At 48.9% G+C, this 21,436-nt stretch overlaps 1 protein-coding gene across 2 annotated transcripts in view; it reads right to left on the bottom strand.

Moving 5' to 3' along the window:
• Nucleotides 1-13,971, bottom strand: part of tbata (thymus, brain and testes associated) — a 39,916-nt gene extending 25,945 nt beyond the window's left edge. Inside the window, exons 1-4 of one of the 2 annotated variants that reach the window (XM_072491780.1) lie at nt 13,718-13,971; nt 8,811-8,867; nt 5,174-5,427; nt 1,136-1,315 (exon numbers count right to left, since the gene is read on the bottom strand). In XM_072491780.1, the coding sequence (XP_072347881.1) occupies nt 1,136-1,315; nt 5,174-5,427; nt 8,811-8,857 (481 nt within the window). In that variant the 5' untranslated portion in view covers nt 8,858-8,867; nt 13,718-13,971. The remainder of the gene's footprint in view (nt 1-1,135; nt 1,316-5,173; nt 5,428-8,810; nt 8,868-13,717) is intronic. The other variant, XM_072491781.1, reaches the window with a different exon arrangement.
• Between the last annotated feature and the right edge of the window lie 7,465 nt (nt 13,972-21,436).

The raw sequence follows: 21,436 nt of genomic DNA, 5'->3' as shown, positions 1-21,436 counted from the left end.
TTTTTTATCAGAAGCTCTTATGCCCCCGATTGCCATCAAAAATAGAACTTTTTTTCTTCAAATATTTTTGGATTCTATTTGACGGTCAGATTTCTTTTTTCTTTAAACAGGCAACTCATACTCTGGTAATGTGCACTTTGTAATAGGGATAGTATTGAATCATACTTTGGCATAATCGCATGGCAACGGGGGAAATTCTCACCCCATTGGATCATTCGGAATACCACCTTGAAAGGCTTTCCATTATAGCATCTTGCTGCTTTTCTTACTATTGAGTGGGAAGTCGTCACCTTAAATCAATCGTCCCGGTAACTCATTCCGGCTGCTAAAGCACATTTTGTCTATCCCTCACTTTCCTGAGGCTGTGTCATACTGTTCTGCTTCTCGACACCAGAACAAAGGTGCATTTTTTCCATTCTGTTAAGTATCGTGAAAGCCTCTACGCGTGCACTCTCAGATATCCCTGGTAAAGTTTATTAAGTTGCTGAGTGAAACTGGAAATCAGCCTCATTGGTCACTGCGGCACGGTTCTGAGGGTGTGAAGCTGGGGGGGGGGGGCAGCAGTCAGACTCTACACAATATTCCAGCTACAACCTGACGACAGTCTTGTACATCTTCAACGTGACTTGTGGGAAGCGACCTCTGCCAGTTTGCCAACGGAACAGTGAGCTTGGTTCATTGTAAGCTACTTTGGACACAGTTATAACTCGCACAAGGCCTACGGGCTAGAACCAATTAGCCTTCCCATGAGCCTTGCTGAGTACCAGCTCCCCCGCTGAGGGGCGGGAAAGCCATGGGACCCTAATAACCTGTCTTATAAAGGTTGGCCAGGTTTGGAACCGTCATCTCACAGCCGGCTGGGTTCTGAAGAGTATTTGTTCATGCCATCACTCCGTAATAAAACTAGTTTCTCTTATCCACTCGCCCCGGAATTGTCTGTGGTCACCAAAGACACATACACAATAAATCAACTCCGAGGCAAGCTCAAATCCACACATGAAATATAAACACGTCGTACTTTTATTGCAAATGTGCAGCGCCTGTCGAGCTCTCATTGTAAAACCGTCGCCATCCCCTCGGTTGTCTGTGGGAAGAAAATGCCGTCGCGCATCCACACAATAATGAGAACACAAACCTATGGCGAACTTTTGGAGGCTCCCGTCATCAAAGGTATTGCACTGAAAAATACTGATTGGCAGTCCAAGTCGTCCGAGGACCGTGGTTGGAACTTGGCTCTTTATCATAGGATGAGGAGAAAATGGGCTGTTGATGTACCAGTCATCATTTACTGCGCAAACTGGTATTCCATTGAGTCCTTCAACAAAGAAAGAGAAGAGATGCAAGGAGAGAATTCTGAATTTTGTCTTATGTTTAGAGATCGGGATAGTGTTCCTTAGGCAATAGTATTTGGTGTGTGTACACTGATATCAATATTTTCAACACTTAAATCTAACTGGTTGCAACTGTAAAAGGCAAACAACTGAGCCAGGTTGGGGGGAACAGTTGACGAGGAAATGGAGGTTGGGCCAGAATTTTGCTCGAGCTAACACGCGCCCAACCTGCATATTGGCGGGTGTGCATCCTGTCACCGTCACGCAATATTTTGGTCGGCGGACGCGCACGGGAGTCAGAAGGGCGCCCACCAGCAATCAAGCAGGCAATTTAGTCCATTGAGAGGCCAATTGAACCCAATCTCATGCAGCTCGTCACAATTGTGCCCGAACGAGTGTGGCCTGAGGCACGTTGCGCGCCCACTCCCGAGCACACTGAGTGTGCGGCCCGGCAGGCAGACAGGTGTGCTCCAACTCCACTATTGTGCATATGGAAGTCCCCTTACTTCCTCAGGAAACTAAGGAAATTTGGCATGTCCACATTGACTCTTACCAACTTTTACAGATGCACCATAGAAAGCATCCTATCGGGCTGCATCACAGCCTGGTATGGCAACTGCTCGGCCCTAGACCGCAAGAAACTTCAGAGAGTCGTGAACACCGCCCAGTCCGTCACACAAACCTGCCTCCCATCCATTGACTCCATCTACACCTCCCGCTGCCTGGGGAAAGCGGGCAGCATAATCAAAGACCCCTCCCACCCGGCTTACTCACTCTTCCAACTTCTTCCATCGGGCAGGAGATACAGAAGTCTGAGAACACGCACGAGCAGACTCAAAAACAGCTTCTTCCCCGCTGTTACCAGACTCCTAAACGACCCTCTTATAGAACATAGAACGATACAGCGCAGTACAGGCCCTTCGGCCCACGATGTTGCACCGAAACAAAAGCCATCTAACCTACACTATGCCATTATCATCCATATGTTTATCCAATAAACTTTTAAATGCCCTCAATGTTGGCGAGTTCACTACTGTTGCAGGTAGGGCATTCCACGGCCTCACTACTCTTTGCGTAAAGAACCTACCTCTGACCTCTGTCCTATATCTATTACCCCTCAGTTTAAAGCTATGTCCCCTCGTGCCAGCCATTTCCATCCGCGGGAGAAGGCTCTCACTGTCCACCCTATCTAACCCCCTGATCATTTTGTATGCCTCTATTAAGTCTCCTCTTAACCTTCTTCTCTCTAACGAAAACAACCTCAAGTCCATCAGCCTTTCCTCATAAGATTTTCCCTCCATACCAGGCAACATCCTGGTAAATCTCCTCTGCACCCGCTCCAAAGCCTCCACGTCCTTCCTATAATGCGGTGACCAGAACTGTACGCAATACTCCAAATGCGGCCGTACCAGAGTTTTGTACAGCTGCAACATGACCTCCTGACTCCGGAACTCAATCCCTCTACCAATAAAGGCCAACACTCCATAGGCCTTCTTCACAACCCTATCAACCTGGGTGGCAACTTTCAGGGATCTATGTACCTGGACACCTAGATCCCTCTGCTCATCCACACTTCCAAGAACTTTACCATTAGTCAAATATTCCGCATTCCTGTTATTCCTTCCAAAGTGAATCACCTCACACTTCTCTACATTAAACTCCATTTGCCACCTCTCAGCCCAGCTCTGCAGCTTATCTATATCCCTCTGTAACCTGCTACATCCTTCCACACTGTCGACAACACCACCGACTTTAGTATCGTCTGCAAATGGACTCATTAACTGTACACCCCTGTATGCTTCACCTGATGCCGGTGTCTATGTAGTTAGATTGTGTAACTTGTGTTGCCCTATTATGTATTTTCTTTTCTTTTCATGTACTTAATGATCTGTTGAGCTGCTCGCAGAAAAATACTTTTCACTGTACCATGACAATAAACAAGATCCAGATCATATCACGGAGCTGTTAAACCATTAGTTTCTCTGCAGTACAGCAGCAAAACTAAAAGTCTAGGCCAGCTTGGAGTGGCTTCTGGGGAAGAGGGTTGGGAACAACTGAGTGAGACATTAGCACAACAAAGACATCCTGAAAATAAACTAGCTGCAGGGCATTAAGAGGCAAGATCACGCACCGCTGATTGAATAAATTCACATTGAAGTCCACAAGAAGATAGTAAAAGCAAGAGTGCTTTTTACAAACTGAAGCATTCAAAAAGGGATTGGGCTATTACGTGAACAGGGAGAATGGGGAGAAGGCAGGAGAATGGTGCCCCAGGAATGTCTCATTTGGAGGGCTGGTGCAGAGATGATGGGTAAAATGGTCTTATTCTGCATTCTGTGATCCTGTGAAAATGTACACAAGTTTCATCATAGAATTTTCATAGAATTTACAGTGCAGAAGGAGGCCATTCGGCCCATCGAGTCTGCACCGGCTCCTGGAAAGAGCACCCTACTCAAGGTCAACACCTCCACCCTATCCCCACAACCTAGCAACCCCACCCAACACTAAGGGCAATTTGGACACTAAGGGCAATTTATCACGGCCAATCCACCTAACCTGCACATCTTTGGACTGTGGGAGGAAACCGGAGCACCTGGAGGAAACCCACGTAGACACGGAGAGAACGTGCAGACTCCGCACAGCCAATGCCCCAACAAGAATAGAACCCGGGACCCTGGCACTGTGAAGCAACAGTGCTAACCACAGTGCTACCGTTGCACAGTATAAAAGGTTCTTTGTATGAGCTCTGGGTCTCAAGCTTCTCTACTGAGATATTGGGATGATACAGCGTATTTATAATAATAATCGCTTACTGTCACAAGTAGGCTTCAATGAAGTTACTGTGAAAAGCCCCTAGTCACCACATTCCGGCGCCTGTTCGGGGAGGCCGCTACGGGAATTGAACCTGCGCTGCTGGCATTGTTCTGCATTGCAAGCCAGCTATTTAGCCCACTATGCTAAACCAGCCCCTACCTGGAAACAAGGTTTAGTTGGAATGGGCAGAGACACAGAATCAAAGTAGAATATCCAGTATAGGACCCAAAAGTGTAAGAGTGACAGAAATCGGCATTGTGCAGTGTGCGATGTCTGACGTGTCATAGATTTCTGAGGCATCGCTGTCAAAGTATATGGGAAATAAACGATAGAAGTGTTTGGAATATTAATACAGAATTGAATGCACATTAAGACAAGGGGCATAGATTCACATTGAAAGGCAAGTTTAGGCTAAACAAATAGTTCTTCTTCATGGAAGCCATGATCGACAAGGAATTTATTTTATATTTGTTGGTGCAATGTGGACATCGCTGACTAAACCAGCATTTACCACCCTTCAGAATGTGGTGGTGAACTGCCTTCTTGTTATCATAGAAGAAGAAAAAAAAACATTGGCGGTATTTAAGGAGATATAAGGGTGTAGTGGATGAACTCAATAAAAATCTGGAACTAAAAGTCGAATGGTGACCATGAAAACATGGTGGATTGTTGTAAAAAAACAACTGGTTCGTTAATGCCCTTCAGGGAAGGAAATCTTCCGCCCTTACCTGGTCTGGCCTACATGTGGCTCCAGAATCACATGGTGCTCTTTTGGAAGGCCGATGGGCTTCTATGTAGGGATTCTATGAAATGTGATTGGCTCTTAAAATGCCCTCTGAAATGACCTAGAAAGCCCCTCAGTTCAAAGGCAATTAGGGGTGGGCAATAAATGTTGACCCAATCAGTGACGCCCACACCCCCTGAGTGAATGGAAAAGAAAACAACTACACACTCTTTCTGGACAAATACATTCCGATGGGCTGAAAGGACTTCAAAGAAAAGCAAGGAATTCTTACTGGCAGCCTTACCATTGATGTGTTTTACTCGGTGAGGATGAGGGTTGTGGCGGGAGAAAAAGGAGTGGTGACTGAGCCTTCCAAAACGTGAACTGCTCTTGGGTTTGGCCTGTGATCTGTCAGCGTCAACACTGAAGCGGAGCAGGGAATTCAGCGCTGATGTGTCCTGTTTGTCCATCCACCTCTGTTCTTGTTTGTTCTTGAATGGATTAAGTACCGGTTGCCCCAACTTCTCCATGGTTTCCTTTACCGATGTCTTCTCGGCACTTTCAGAGAGAAATACAGTCAATGACAAATAATTCTGGAACGGTCTAAGAACGAAACAGGACAATTGACAGATTTCAATTTTATTTGGAAAAAGACAGAAGTCAAAGGCGTCTAAGATTTGAATAATCTTGACCTCCTTTGTAAACCCATGCCCGATTTCACCTCTCCCTAACCCGTGGGCGGAATTTTCCAGCCCTTTCCGCCAGCGGGATCTTCCAGTCCTGGCAAAGGCGCCACCACGCGGCTGGTTCCCCGGCACACAAAACGCCATACACACCGGCGGGACTGGATGGCCCCTGCCAGGGGCCAATGCCGTGTCACCGGTGGGAGACATACTGCGAGGTGGTGATTTGGTGGTGGGGGGGGGGGGTTGGTTGTCGGAAAATCTAGGCCTGTATTTCCTCCATCCCTGTAACCCTCCGAAATCTCGTGATCCCTCAATGTTGTCCATTTGCACGTGTCCAATTTTGAACACTTCACCATTGGTGGTCACGCCTTCAATGGCCTGAGCCCGAACACTTGGAACTTCCTCACTGATCCCCTCTACCTCTCTTCATTTAAAGATGCTCTTGAAAGCGTGCCTCCTTAACCAGGTTTTTAGTTACCAGTCCGAACATTGTTGTGTGACCCGCTGTCAATATTGTTTTGATAATGCTCCTGTGTAGAACCTTGGATGAGTTACCACTTCAAAAGGTGCGTTCATGGTTGCTATGGTCACTATTCCTTCAGTTCTAAATTACACCAACGTTTCTTCTATAACTGCTAATATTTTGTTATCTATTGTCCCCAGATGCATTATTACGGAGGATCATTAATTAGTACCTATTTGACTAACTCAAATTCGAACATCTGGGAACATCACATTCAATGAAACCGGGAAATTCCGCACAGCCTGGATCTACATTCTACAAATCTATGAAGTCAGATTTGCTTCCTCAAAAAGCCCAATTCTTTCCTACAGGTGGGAGGAACAGACTGACACCAGGAGGAGGACAGAATTCAACTGTCCCCCAAGGCAGGCTAGGAATTTAAGAAATAAAAACAGGAGTAGCCCATTTAGCCCTTCGAACCCGCTTTGCCATTCAATGAATCATAGCTGATCTTCCACTTCAACACCATTTCCCTGCACTATTCCCCCACCCAGTATCTCTTGATGTTTTTTAACATGTAGAGATCTTTCTTGAAGGCAGTCAGCTACTGGGTCTCCGCAGCCCTCTGGGACAGAGAGTTTCCCAAGAATCGCCACCTTCCCAAGTGAAGAAATTCCTTCTCATCTTGGTCCTAAATACCCTGACCGTTATTCTGAGGCTGTGTCGCCTGGTTGTAGATTCCTCCCAGCCAGGTGAAACATCCTTCCCGCACCTACCCTGTCGAGCCTTTGAATGTTTGAGTGAGATTCCCTCTCATTCTTCCTGAGAATGAAAGGCCCAGTATATTTAATCTTTCGTCACAGGACAACCCTCTATCCAGGAATTTGGGTTGCCTTTGTTGCACTCTCTCTATGAAAAGCATACCTTCACTTTTGTAAGGCTAGCATACATTCACACGAAGCACCGTCGGCAGGATGCTCCGTCCCTCGTTGCCACATTCCTGCCTCACCCCGCCGGGGGGATATTCCGTTACGCCGGCCGGTCAATGTGGTTTCCCATTGCGGGGCAGCCCCACGCCGTCGGGAAACCTGCGGGCTGCCGGCAAAGTGGAGCATCCCGCCGGTGGAGAATCCCTAGAATCTGATGCAGCACGGTAGCACAGTGGATAGCACAGTGGCTTCACAGCGCCAGGGTCCCAGGTTCGATTCCCCGCTGGGTTACTGTCAGTGCGGAGTCTGCACGTTCTCCCCGTGTCTGCGTGGGTTTCCTCCAGGTGCTCCCGTTTTCTCCCACAGTCCAAAGATGTGCAGGTTAGGTGGATTGGCTATGCTAAATTGCCCTGAGTGTCCAGAAAGGTTAGGAGAGGTTATTGGGTTATGGGGATAGGGTGGAAGTGAGGGCTTTAGTGGGCCGGTGCAGACTCGATGGGCCGAATGGCCTCCTTCTGCACTGTGTGTTCTATGAAACTATGATGCATAGAAGACCATCCTAGGCGGAATTCTCTCAGCCCGGGACCGGGCCGGAGAATCGCCGCTTCCAACGCGAATTGCGCCACGCTGCCCCGACGCTGGGATGTGAGTCACCGCAGAGCGGGATGGGCCGAATGGCCGTAACAAAAGTCCCGAGTCCCGCCGGCACCGTTCTAATCTGTTCCTAGTCGGCGGGACCTCGGCGTGGAAGGGTCCGGGGGCGGCCTATGGGATGGGAGGGGCGTTGTCCAACCCTGGGGGGGGGGCCTCCGCTGTGGCCTGGCCCGCGATCGGGGCCCACTATTCGCCCCTATTCGTACAACCCCATCAGGAGTCTCTTTGCACTTTGGTTCATTTCATTATGTTTAAGGTGATATATAAATGCTGACTTTTGTTGCATCAGTAAATAATGCAAAACATGTGTGTCACTATGTGTCACCGATAACGTTGGAAAACTAAAATCTTAGAAAAGCATTCTGACTTCTCTGTTCTATGAAAAGACAGTGAATAGCAGTTGCTTCAATCCACCGTCCAGTTTAGCTGAACCCTCCCACACTTGATTGAGTATTTGTTTGGTGCTGTTTATTTATTGTGCAGCCCCCCCCCCCCCCACCCCAGTGTCGGAGAGACCGAGTTCCCCCTGTTGACAATTAAAAGCCTGCGTGATCCTGTGTGTAAACAGCACCTTCTCTTGTTCACAAGGGGTCCCAAAGTTCTTTATGGCCAATTGATAAGTTCTGGAGTGCAAATGATCTGGATTTCCCACCCACCCACCCAGAGGAGGCTGTAGCCTTGGTGCAGGTAGGGAATCTGCAGGTGCCTTAGTGGGAGCGTGGCACTTTTCTGAAACACAATTTCAGCTCTCGAAGGTCAACCAGCAAGAAAGGGGCGAGATCCTGCACCCCACCCCAGCGGTGCGTGTTGCCTTGGTGACCTGCTATTGACTGATGGCAAGATTTTCCATGTCCCACCGCTGTCAGTGGGTTTTCCCATTGTTTGTACTCCCCGCCACCAGGGGAGGTGTCAAACTAAACCAATCTGTGCAAAGCTAATGATTTACCATGATGGGACCCTGATAGGCATGAAATACGCTACTTAGGAGATAAGAATTGCACAAGAGGCCGAGTTATGAGAATCTCTGGTTCACTTTACCCAGCTTTAATTAGGCTGTCCCACAATGAGAGTTCCATTTGCTCTACTTTCAACCAATCGATTCTATTGAAATCTATCAGACCCTGATGAGCTGCATTGAATCGTTTCTTTAACAGGATTCATTGAGACAACAGCCTCGTGGTCGTTTCAATCACATCAGAATACACTTACTCCAGCTTGCAATTGAACGCGGGAACGTCACTCATCGCTGCCGTCATTCTGTTAATTCTGCGCAGGTGGAGAAATGCACGAAGAAAGGACAATAATAAAAATAGAATACATTAATAAGGCAAAGCAACTTTCAAAGTGAGGGAATGAATTTAGATTAAGCACTTAATCCTACAGGTAATTGATCTCCAGTGTTACAATATGCTTTATTGCAGCCCCGTGGCCTGTTTTGGAACTGCTTGGCAGTGCAATTGGCCAGCAGTTGGATTTTCTGGTCATGCCGTTGTCGATGCATTTATCCGTTATTCACACCCTTTCATAGAATCTGTACAGCGCAGAAGGAGACCATTCGGCCCATCGAGTCTGTACCAACCCTTTGAAAGAGCACTCCATCCACACCCACTCCCCCACCCTACATAATAACCCTTAAACCTAACCTACACGTCTTTGGACACTAAGGGCAATTTAGCATGGCCAATTTTCCCAACCTGCACATCTTTGGACTGTGGCAGGAAACCGGAGCACCCGGAGGAAACCCACGCAGAGACGGGGAGAACGTACAAACTCCACACAGGCAGTCACCCAAGGCCGGAATTGAACCCGGGTCTCTGACGCTGTGCTAACTACTGTGCCACCGTGCCACCAGAGAACCTGTGGTGGGGAGCGTTGTGGGGGGGGGGGGGTCACCGTTGGTGTGATTAGAAGGACAAGTGCAGAGGATGTATGGGAACACAACCAACTGGAAGTTCCCCTCCAAGCCACACACCATCCTGACTGGGAAATATATCGGCCGTTCCTTCGCTGCCTCTGAATCAAAATCCTGGAACACCTTCCCTAACAGCACTGTGGGTGTACCTACACCACAGGGATTGCAGCGGTTCAAGAAGGCAGCTCACTCCCACCTTCTCAAGGGCAATTAAGGATGGGCAATAAACGCTCGGCCTAGCCAGCCACATCCTGTAAACAAATTTTAAAATCTTAATTATTTATAAGCTTATAATTAGAATCCACTTTCCTGTGCGCTCAATAATCAATGAAGAAAAGCACAATTTGCTGAGAGCAGTTTAAAAGTAGAAAGCCAGTTTGCGACAGTCTCTGCCATTCTACAGAAAAATATATATCCTTTAACCTGATGTGATACTGTTTAAAGGTGTTAAATCTCTTGGAAGTTTGAAGGAACATTTTAAGGAAGTATTTACTGTTGCAATATTTTCTGAGTTATCTTTGAAGTAAGGGGTTTTAAGAGATCCAATGTTTATTTAAGATGTTAAGTTGAGTTCATGGAATAAACAGTGTTTTGTGTTTACAAACCCACGTGTCCATAATTGTAATTCCACACCTAGGGAAAAAGCCGTGTGCTCGGAAAAGCAGCAAATCCATTAAAGGGATATTGGTGACCCAGGTGGGTTTTTACGACAATCGACAATGGTTCCATGGTCATCATCAGAGCTTTCATTCCAGATTTTTATTGAATTCAAATGTCACCATCTGCAGTGGTGGGATTCGAACCCCAGAGCATTACTCTGGGTCTCTGGTTTACTAGCCCAGTGACAATACCACTACGCCACTGCCTCCCCACTTAATAGCTCTGATCCCGGCTCTAACCCAATTACTGAATGTTTGACCATTTTTCCTATCTTTTGTCAGATCTATGTGTCCCACTTGTCCTCAAGTTTGAACCGTATGAACTAGAAACAGGAGTATGCCATTCGGCCCCTCGAGCCTGCTCCGCCATTTATTAAGATCATGGCTGATCTGATTGTAACCTCAAATCTGCATCCCCCTATCCCAGACAACCTATCAGCCCTTTTCTAATCAAGAATCTATCCACCTCTGCCTTAAAAATATTGAAAGACTCTGGTTCCACTGCCTTTCTAGAAAGAGTTCCAAATAGTCACAACCCTTTCACCCCATCTCCATTTTTAAGGGCAACGCCTCTTTCTCGATTCTCCCACAAGAGGAAACATCCTCTCCTCTCCCACCCTGTCAACACGTCTCAGGATCTAAAAGGTTTCAATCAAGTCACCTCTTTTCTAAACTTCTGCGGGTACAGACCTAACTTACCCAACTGTTCCTCATAAGACAAGGTAAACCTTCTCTGAACTGATTCCAATGCATTTACGTTCTTCCTTAAATAAGGAGCCCAATACTGGAGACAGTACCCCAGATGTGGTCTCACCTGTGCCCTGTACAACTGAAGCATAACCTCCCTTCTTGTGGCCCAGTGAGTTAGCATGCCTGCCTCAGCCTCACAGGTTGCGTTCATAATACGGCCAAGAAGTGTCAGTCACGCTTGATGTCGACCAGAATCAGAACAAGCAATTAATTTGTACTTTGTCTTTACTGGGGGCACAGTGGTTAGCACTGCTGCCTCACAGCGTCAGGGACCCGGATTCAATTCCGGCCTTGGGTGACCGTGTGTGGAGTTTGCACGTTCTTCCCGTGTCTGCTTGGGTTTTCCCCGGTTGCTCTGGTTTCCTCTCACAGTCCAAAGATGTGGGGCGAGATTCTCCACTCCCGCGCCGGTTGGGAGAATCGCCTGGGCCGCCAAAATTTCCCAGGACGCTGGTCCGATGCCCTCCCAAGCGGCGGGAACGGCCCGGTCGAGTTCCGCGGGCCGCAGGCCGGAGAATCGCCGGAGACACCCAAAATGGCGATTCTCCGGCAGCCCCGCTATTCTCAGGCCCGGATGGGCCGAGCGTCCAGCCCAAAACGGCGGGGTCCCCCCGGCGCCGTCCACACCTGGTTGCTGCCGTCGTGAACGGTGCGTGAATGCTGGGGGGGCGGCCTGCGGGGAGGCGAGGGGGTTCCTGCACCGGATGGTACCTCAAATGTGGGGTGGCCCGCGATCGGTGCCCACCGATCGTCGGGCCGTCCTCTCTGAAGGAGGACCTCCTTCCTTCCACGGCCCCGCAAGATCCGTCCGCCATCATCTTGAGGGGCGGACTTAGAGAGGACGGCAACCACGCATGCGCGGGTGACGCCCGTTATGCGGCGTCGGCCGCGTCAGCTATGCACCGCCGCCTTTACGTGGGCGACAAGGCCTGGCGCATGTAGATGACGCGGCCCCGATCCTGGCCCATTGTCAGGGCCTGAATCGGTCGGGATTGGGGCCGTTTCGCGCCGTCGTGAACCTCGGATTCAGGAGGTTTCCTCAGTACCCACCTGAGCAGGTAGTTTAACACACCCGAAAGAAGGCACCTCTGACGGTACGGCACTCCATCAGTACTGCACTGAAGTGTCAACGTAGAGTTTTATGTCCAAGGCCTGGAGTGGGACTTGAACCTGCAACATTTGGAATTGAGAGTGCCACCAATTGAGCCATGACTGACAAAGTGTGAAGCAGTAGTCACAGGGGAAATAAGAGTTTAAAATAGCAACAAAGAAAAAAAAAATCATGTAATATTCTACACGCTCATGAACATCAAAATGAGAATTGGACCGAGCTAAGACCACAAAGAGATAAGAAAGGCGATCGGTGATGATTCTAAAATGACGGAGATAATGAATAGATATTTCGCCTCAGAGTGGGATTTTGTTGTCCTTCCCACTGGCGAGATCTGCCATCCAGTTGAAGGTGACCCTCTGTGGCGGATTCACCGGCAACAGGACATGTGAGCCACGCAAACCGCCGTAGACTTCTAGGGGACAGAAAGATTCCAAAATCCCATCGGTGGCCAATGACGAACCGCCTCCGTGACGGGTGGGGCGGGAGGCGGGAAACCTACCCTCCCCCTCGGCGCCTGTTCGGGTACACAGAGGGAGAATTCAGAATGTCCAATTCACCTAACAAGCACGTCCTTCGGGACTTGTGGGAGGAAACCGGAGCACCCGGAGGAAACCCACGCAGACACGGGGAGAACGTGCAGACTCCACACAGACAGTGACCCAAGCGGGAATCGAACACAGGTCCCTGCCGCTGTGAAGCAACAGTGCTAACCACTGTGCTACCTTGATCAGTTTGGCTGAACAATGCACCTCTATGCTGTAGTTGTTTTTTGTCACACCAGGGACGATTGGAAGCACTTCACTAAAACAACAATTATCATAGAATTTACAGTGCTGAAGGAGGCCATTCGGCCCATCGAGTCTGCACCGGCTCTTGGAAAGAGCACCCTACCCAAGGTCAACACCTCCACCCTATCCCCATAACCCAATAAACCCACCCAACACTAAGGGCAATTTTGGACACTAAGGGCAATTTATCACGGCCAATCCACCTAACCTGCACATCTCTGGACTGTGGGAGGAAACCGGAGCACCCGGAGGAAACCCACGCACACACGGGGAGGACGTGCAGACTCCGCACAGACAGTGACCCAAGCTGGAATCGAACCTGGGACCCTGGAGCTGCGAAGCAATTGTGCTATTCACAATGCTACCGTGCTGCCAATCAACTTCCACATAAACGATGCAATTATTTTTAAATGCACCCTGCATACGAAGAACCAGTTTTCCTGAGATTATGTTGTATTGTCTTTTTAAGAGATTGTGCCAAATAGCTTCAGGTCTATCCTGCTCCTCTCCTCGATCACCCATCTTCAACCTCAATGTTCTGGCAGTAATTGTGAAAGGGAGCTCACAAAGAGAGACATTTCTCGCACAAAGTATAACCATCTTTCTTGTACACTGGGGACATGTTAATTGCTTCATATGCAATACTTTGCATTCAGGTCCAGACTTTCAGAGAAATGAGTGCTCCACACTCTGCTAAACAAAACAGGGGAAAAATGGCACTTAACAACTCGCACTAATTAACAACATTCGCTAAAACTTTTGCTACATGTTAAAAATGTATTATTAAGTCGCAGTGTGACAGATCTGTCAGCCAAAAATACTGTTCTATTGTGAACAAGGTAAATAAAACTGGGCAATGTGCGTTAAGTATCGCCAAGGTGTAAATAACTTACCAATTACAATTTCAGCATTCTCTTGTATTCCCCTAACTTTAGGCAACTTCAAGCACATTGGTGTTACCGCACTTTGGCTTGCCGATTTGTTTGTCTTGTGACTGATTCTAGCTGTTGTTGCTAGGATACATTAATCTGCAATCAAGTTATGGGACACAACAGATTAAACGCACAGTTAGAGACGCAGCTTATACAATTGTCATTTTCTCCCCGTTTCGGAATCAAACCTCACACACGAGGCGCGTCGGGCTGAAAATTGCCCGAATCGTTTCGTTGCATGCAGCAAGGTGGGGGTCCTCAAGTGAGCGAACAGCAGGCCAAATTCGCCTGTACAAAATGGGTGGGGGTCCTCCCCTGTCATTCAATACCCGAGAAACTCTTGAATGCATAACAGCAAACATTTTGCAATTCAATGCCAAATTCAGCACAAAGATCAAACAAGGGGGACATATTGAAAACTAGTCAGGGCGTCAAAACGTGAATCCGATCACTTCACTCCTTGAACCCTTGTAAAATTACAATTCCATGCAATTTTTATTAATTTACTAATTAATCAGGGACTATGGTGTCAATTTCTACATGCCAAGTCCAGCTTATAATTGGTCTTGTCTTATAGCTTCCCAGAAGCAATAATTAAACCAGGAATTTAAATAGTGTTCAGCAATTTGTTTTTAATCCCTTACTGAATGTAAATGGCAGATTTTCAACCATGATTACTCGCCTGTTTATAGATCAGCTGAGAAACAGTTTCATTCTTTTGAGCCTTGATAGTATTACAGAAGTTTGTAAATCAGATTGTGGACATCCAGCCCAGCAGTTGTGTGTCAGCTCTCCGTAACATTTCCCATTTTCCTGCTCTCATCATCATTTGCTTCAATTTTCCTTTAGAATTCACAGTCATTCCTGGCCCAAGTACATTCTACAGCAAAGCAATCCCACTCTCTCAGTTTCCTCCTCAGCTCCCTATTGACTCACGAAAAGGTGATTCTAAATTAATAACCTCCTTTGTCCAACCAGAGAAAAATAACCTTTCCTGTTCACAGTATCATAATAATAATCTTTATTAGTGTCACAAGTAGGCTTACATTAACACTGCAACGAGGTTACTGTGAAAAGCCCCGAGTCGCCACATTGCGGCGCCTGTTCGGGTACACAGAGGGAGAATTCAGAATGTCCAAATTATCTAACAGCACGTCATTCGGGACTTGTGGGAGGAAACCGGAGTGCCCGGAGGAAACCCACGCAGTCACGGGGAGAACGTGCAGACTCCGCACAGACAGTGACTCAAGCTGGGAATTGAACCCGGGTCCCTCGCGCTCTGAAGCAACGGTGCTAACATTACAATACTGTGCTACATCAAATGCTGTAAAATGCAGACTCCGCACAGACAGTGACCCAAGCCGGGAATCGAACCTGGGACCCTGGCGCTATGAAGCAACAAGGCTAACAACACTGTGCTACCGTGCCACTTAAACCTCCTCATTAATTTTCAAAGCCACCATTAAATATCTTCTGATTCTTAACTGTTCCATGCAAATATAAATAACTTGTCAAGTCTCTTCCCATTAAACCTCGGTGTCTCATTCCCGTTCTCATTTTAGTGAGTATTTGCAGAAGGGTACCTCACTTTCGGGCGTGCATACAATGGCTTTGCTCCACCCAATCTCTGAAACCTCCTCCAACCTAATTCTTCGGAGATCTCTGAGCTCCCTCAATTACCTTCACTCCCTCAATTACCTTCACTCCGGCATTGGCCCCCTGGCCAGAGCCCTACACTCTGCAAATTCCTCCCCAAAACTCTACATCTCTGTACCTCCGGCTTTGTAATCACAGCTCCTCTCCGACCCTGCCTCACCTCACCTGATGCCCAACACCCTCACTCACACCTATGTCACCTGCGGACTCGAATAGACCACTCTCCTGGATGGCCTCCCAACGTCCAGCCTCAAGAAACATCAGCAACCGGTTCATCTGTTCTTGGTGATTGAGGAGGAGGGGGAGCTGGCCTGAATTTAGCAAGAATTCACTGCCTTTCTTTGAATAGTTCCCTGCAGCTTCAATACTTTTAAGGCCGACACCATTCAGAATATACTGAGGCTTCTGGCAAATGAATCAATATCGTGGGCAGCACGGTAGCACAGAATTTGGCACAGTTGCTTCACAGCGCCAGGGTCTCAGGTTCGATTCCCGGCTTGGGTCACTGTGAGGAGTCTGCACGTTCTCCCCGTGTCTGCGTGGGTTTCCTCCGGGTGCTCCGGTTTCCTCCCACAGTCCAAAGATGTGCAGGTGGATTGGCCATGATAAATTGCCCTTAGTGTCCCAAAAAAAGGTTTGGTGGGTTACTGGGGGATAGGGTGGAAGTTTGGGCTTAAATGGGGTGGTCTTTCCAAGGGGCGGTGCAGACTCGATGGGCCGAATGGCCTCCTTCTGCACTGTAAATTCTCTGTTCCTATACCAGCAGTTTATGGGCATTTTCAGAAGGCCCTCTTTCAACAAGGAACTGCCGATATCGGTATTCCCTATCAAGTCCCAATTGCCTCTCACTCTCAGGCGCGCTGACCGCGTGTTTCCCAGTCCACCCCAATGCCTCAAATTTAAAACTCTCACAGTGAGAGTTGCGACTCAGTCGCACTCTCACCTCTGAATCACCAGGTTCAGCGTATACAAGTGCCACCCCAGAGATCCGAATGTAAAGAGCCAGGCTGACGCCCCAAGGCAGGACTGATAGAGTGCTGCACTGTCAGAGGGTCAGTACTGAGGGAGTGCTGCACTGTCAGAGGGTCAGTACTGAGGGAGTGCTGCAGTGTCAGAGGGTCAGGACTGAGGGAGTGCTGCACTGTCAGAGGGTCAGTACTGAGGGAGTGCCGCACTGTCAGAGGGTCAGTACTGAGGGAGTGCTGCACTGTCAGAGGGTCAGTACTGAGGGAGTGCTGCAGTGTCAGAGGGTCAGGACTGAGGGAGTGCTGCACTGTCAGAGGGTCAGTACTGAGGGAGTGCCGCACTGTCAGAGGGTCAGTACTGAGGGAGTGCTGCACTGTCAGAGGGTCAGTACTGAGGGAGTGCTGCAGTGTCAGGGGGTCAGGACTGAGGGAGTGCTGCACTGTCAGAGGGTCAGTACTGAGGGAGTGCTGCACTGTCAGAGGGTCAGTACTGAGGAAGTGCCGCACTGTCAGAGGGTCAGTACTGAGGGAGCGCTGCACTGTCAGAGGGTCAGTACTGAGGGAGTGCTGCACTGTCAGAGGGTCAGTACTGAAGGAGTGCCGCACTGTCAGTGGGTCAGTACTGAGGGAGTGCTGCACTGTCAGATGGTCAGCACTGAGGGAGTGCCGCACTGTCAGAGGGTCAGTACTGAGGGAGTGCTACACTGTCAGAGGGTAAGTACTGAGGGAGTGCGGCATGGTCAGAGGGTCAGCACTGAGGGGGTGCTGCACTGTCAGAGGGTCAGTACTGAGGGAGTGCCGCACTGTCAGAGCGTCAGGACTGAGGGAGTGCCGCACTGTCAGAGGGTCAGTACTGAGGGAGCGCTGCACTGTCAGAGGGTCAGTACTGAGGGAGTGCCGCACTGTCAGAGGGTCAGTACTGAGGGAGTGCCGCACTGTCAGAGGGTCAGTACTGAGGGAGTGCTGCATTGTCAGGGTTACCGCCTTTTGGGTGAAATAATAAACTGAGACTCCATCTGCTTGGATGGAAAAGATCATCTGGTGTTAATGTGAGGAAAAGCTGGACACACACACACCCCCCGCACCCCCCACCCTCACACACACACACCCCACACACCCACCCACACCCCCCCGACCCCCACACACACACCCCACACACCCACCCACACACCCCCCCCCCGACCCCCACACACACCCCCACCCCACCCCCCACACCCCCCAAACCCCCCCACCCCCCCTTTATGCGGCCCCGGCCGTGTCATCTATGCGGCGCCGCTTTTACGCGGGCGACAAGGCCTGGCGCGTGTAGATGACGCGGCCCCGATCCTGGCCCATTGTCAGGGCCTGAATCGGTCGGGACCGGGGCCGTTTCGCGCCGTCGTGAACCTCGACGGCGTTCACGAAGGCGCAGCCACTTCGGCGCGGGAGTGGAGAATCCCGCCCCCTGTGTTCCTCTGACCATGGCCTCTTGTGGATCCTCCCCTCCCCACGAAAAGCTCTGGAATTCTCTCCCGTATCCTGGCCAGCTCGGCCCTTTAAAGCATTCCCCAAATCCTGCATGTCTTCCAAAGCTTTGAGTCGCCTCACCAAATGCCTTATCCAGTGTAAATCTGTATCTGATTACGCTCCTTAGGATGTCTCACTGCAAAGTAGGTGCTATATAAATCAAAATTGTTGCTGCAGATTTTCCTAATTGGTTACTGAAACGTTACTCTCATTGTTTATAATATGGAAAGCGCTGCATACCTCTCTTTCAAACATTTCTCGAATCCCTACAGTGCAGGAGGCTATTCGGCCCATTGAGTGTGCACCGACCCTCCGAAAGAGCCTAGGCCCACTCCCTCACTCTATCCCCGTAACCCCACCAAACCTTTGGACACCACGGGCAATTTATCACGGCCAATCCACCTAACCTGCGCATCTTTGGACTGTGGGAGGAAACCGGAGCACCCGGAAGAAACCCACGCAGACACGGGGAGAAAGTGCAGACTCCGCACAGATAGTGACCCAAGCCGGAATCGAACCCAGGACCCTGGAGCTGCGAAGCAGCAGTGCTAACCACCGTGCCACTCAGATTTCTTCCTTCATATTTTAAGACCAGAACTGAAGAGATTATTTCAAACCAGGCAGGTTTAACAGGCAGGGCTGAATTCTCAATCATCTTCGGTGGGACTGGAAGATGCTACCAGGGGAAGGACCGGAAAATTCAGCCCAGAGAGAAAATGGCTCCATTTGCGGAGAAAGCCCGAACTCCGGAGGCCACGAATACTAGGCGGTCACTAACAACTCCAACCATGAATTTAGGAGAAACCTTCCCCAGAGGATGTGGAACCGTCTGCTGAATAGGAGGAGGCGAATGGCATCGATATGTTTAATGGTAAACTAGGTACGTACATGAGGGTGACAGAAGAAGGTGCGGACAGATGGAAATGAGTTGGGAGGATGCTTTTGTGGAGCATAAACATTAGCACAGGTCTGTTGTACTGAGTGTGTCTGGAGCTGTAAACCCTTAGGACATAGAATTTACAGTGCAGAAGGAGGCCATTCGGCCCATCGAGTCTGCACCGACCCCTGGAAAGAGCACCCCACTTAAGCCCCGAAACCCGTAATCCCACCTACCCTTTTTAGACATCAAGAGCAATTTATCATGGCCAATCCACCTAACCTGCACATCTTTGGACTGTGGAAGGAAACCGGAGCACCCGGAGGAAACCCACGCAGACTCGGAGAGAACGTGCAGACTCCGCACAGACAGTGACCCAAGCCGGGAATCGAACCTGGGACCCTAGCGCTGTGAAGCAACCGTGCTAATCACTGTGCTACCGTAACTCCATGCAAGTTCAGTAATCCAATTCTCTCAACCAACCCATTGGATTAGACACCTTCTGAATGTGTATTTCCCCAGAAATGATTTTGCTGTTTAGTTATTTTGAAATAGTGCAAGAGGGCGAAATGCCCGGTGCAGGGCATCCAAGATCACACTATGGATCGGGATCCGTCGTATATAGTTACCGGATGATGATTATCGCTTCTCTCCTAAGCAAATCCCACATCCCTCACGTTTCAGAGATTACACCATGCCCACTAATGTGACCCAGGAGATGTGCTAGAAATCGCTGGCAAAATGACAGCTGCCACCATTAGATTAGAGCCTAAATTATTCAATGCTCTCCGACGAGATGAATCACTGAGTTTTGAATCGTTACAAATTGTCGGGTGATGTGTGCCACTCCACAACTTGCTGCTGGCAGCTTGGCCGCAACTTCCTCGCCAGTGTCCAGAAATGACTGCATTTGCAGTGTTAAATACTCATCAAACCCAGTGCAGAAAGTTAGGACAGGTACCCAACAGCGTAAGGACATTTTTTAAAAAATAAGGAGATTTAAGTCCCTCCAACACCACTCAATCTCTTTGTGGCCCAGACACATGTGAAACCGTGCAATTGCAGTCCGACGGGTAGCAAATTGATGATTCCGCTGGGGTCCAAGAGAGTGGCCTTAATCAAGTCCTTTTTTGGCCATCCCAAGATGTTTGCAGGATTCACTATTTCATCCAAAGATCATTGGGAGGGTGTACCACATCGGAAGGTTGTCAGGCTACTCCGGGACTGCAGCCTCAACACCCACCTCCAAGTCCATCATCTCCACATATCCTTTTGTGCTCTTGTCTGTTTAGTCTACCCGAGATGCAGAGGGCACGGCCTATAGTAGAAACCACCCGTCAAGACCTGGACAGACCTTAGTTTGAAAAACCCCACCTTTTGGAAAAGTGGATCAAAAAAAAAAAAAAAAGAACTTGATCCTTGATCATGGGACTAGCACAGTAAGAAGTCTTACAACACCAGGTTAAAGTCCAACAGGTTTGTTTCAAATCACTAGCTTTCGGAGCGTAGCTCCTTCATCGGGTGAGGATGGAACAGTGCTCCGAAAAGCTAGTGATTTGAAACAAACCTGTTGGACTTGAACCTGGTGTTGTAAGACTTCTTACTGTGCTCACCCCAGTCCAACGCCGGCATCTCCACATCCTGCGACTAGCCTCATTGATGCTGCTGTTGCATTGGCAGGCCATAAAAGTCAAACAAAAACCTTCTGTTTCTAATCGGGTGGTGGGCAAACCTTTGGGGACTGCTGAAGTCTAGCATCCAGAAGATAAGCTGCCAGAGACACTCCACCTGCCTGTCTACCAGAGCTGATTATGCAGTGGAATGGAGGCAATTGCCTTACTGAGGGCAAAGCTTCTTGCCCATTCAGTAGATATCAGATCCAGGGCGAGGCTTGGATCAAGAAAAGGGAAGCACGACAAGTTACTTTAATATCAAGAGAAAGAATCAGCAAAGTTGCACACTTTGTCCGTCATAGTTAAGATCACTATTTCCATAAAGTCACAGCTAACTTCAGCAGAGCCATAGAATCATAGAGTTTACAGTGCAGAAGGAGGCCATTCGGCCCATCGAGTCTGCACCGGCTCTTGGAAAGAGCACCCTACCCAAGGTCCAACCTCCACCCTATCCCCATAACCCAGTAACCCCACCCAACACTAAGGGCAATTTTGGACACTATGGGCAATTTAGCATGGCCAATCCACCTAACCCGCACATCTTTGGACTGTGGGAGAAAACCGGAGCACCCGGAGGAAACCCACGCACACACGGGGAGGATGTGCAGACTCCGCACAGACAGTGACCCAAGCCGGAATCGAACCTGGGACCCTGGAGCTGTGAAGCATTTGTGCTATCCACAATGCTACCGTGCTGCCCAATTGATGTCTTGTCGGAGGAGCACTTTCAGACTATAACAGTGTGGTCTAGCAGCCCCTGCAAATGTTAAAGCCAGGAGAGAGAAACATTGGAACGTCGGATTTCATCCCCAAATGGCCTAATTTGAGTCCCCTGCTTCAGAATTCACTCAAATAGGAAATAGCACCCGTATTGACACCAAAAGCTCCATCCGGGGAGAGGGGCATTCATTTCCTCAGCCTCATAAATAAAAGCCCTTAACCTGGGTTTTGAGAACATTTCCGACTCTCGAATAAATAAATCGCAAATAGGACAACGGCTTAA

Source organism: Scyliorhinus torazame, chromosome 28 (assembly GCF_047496885.1).
Source record: "Scyliorhinus torazame isolate Kashiwa2021f chromosome 28, sScyTor2.1, whole genome shotgun sequence".
Lineage (NCBI taxonomy): Eukaryota > Metazoa > Chordata > Chondrichthyes > Carcharhiniformes > Scyliorhinidae > Scyliorhinus > Scyliorhinus torazame.
This window is presented reverse-complemented; position numbering and strand designations above follow the sequence as displayed.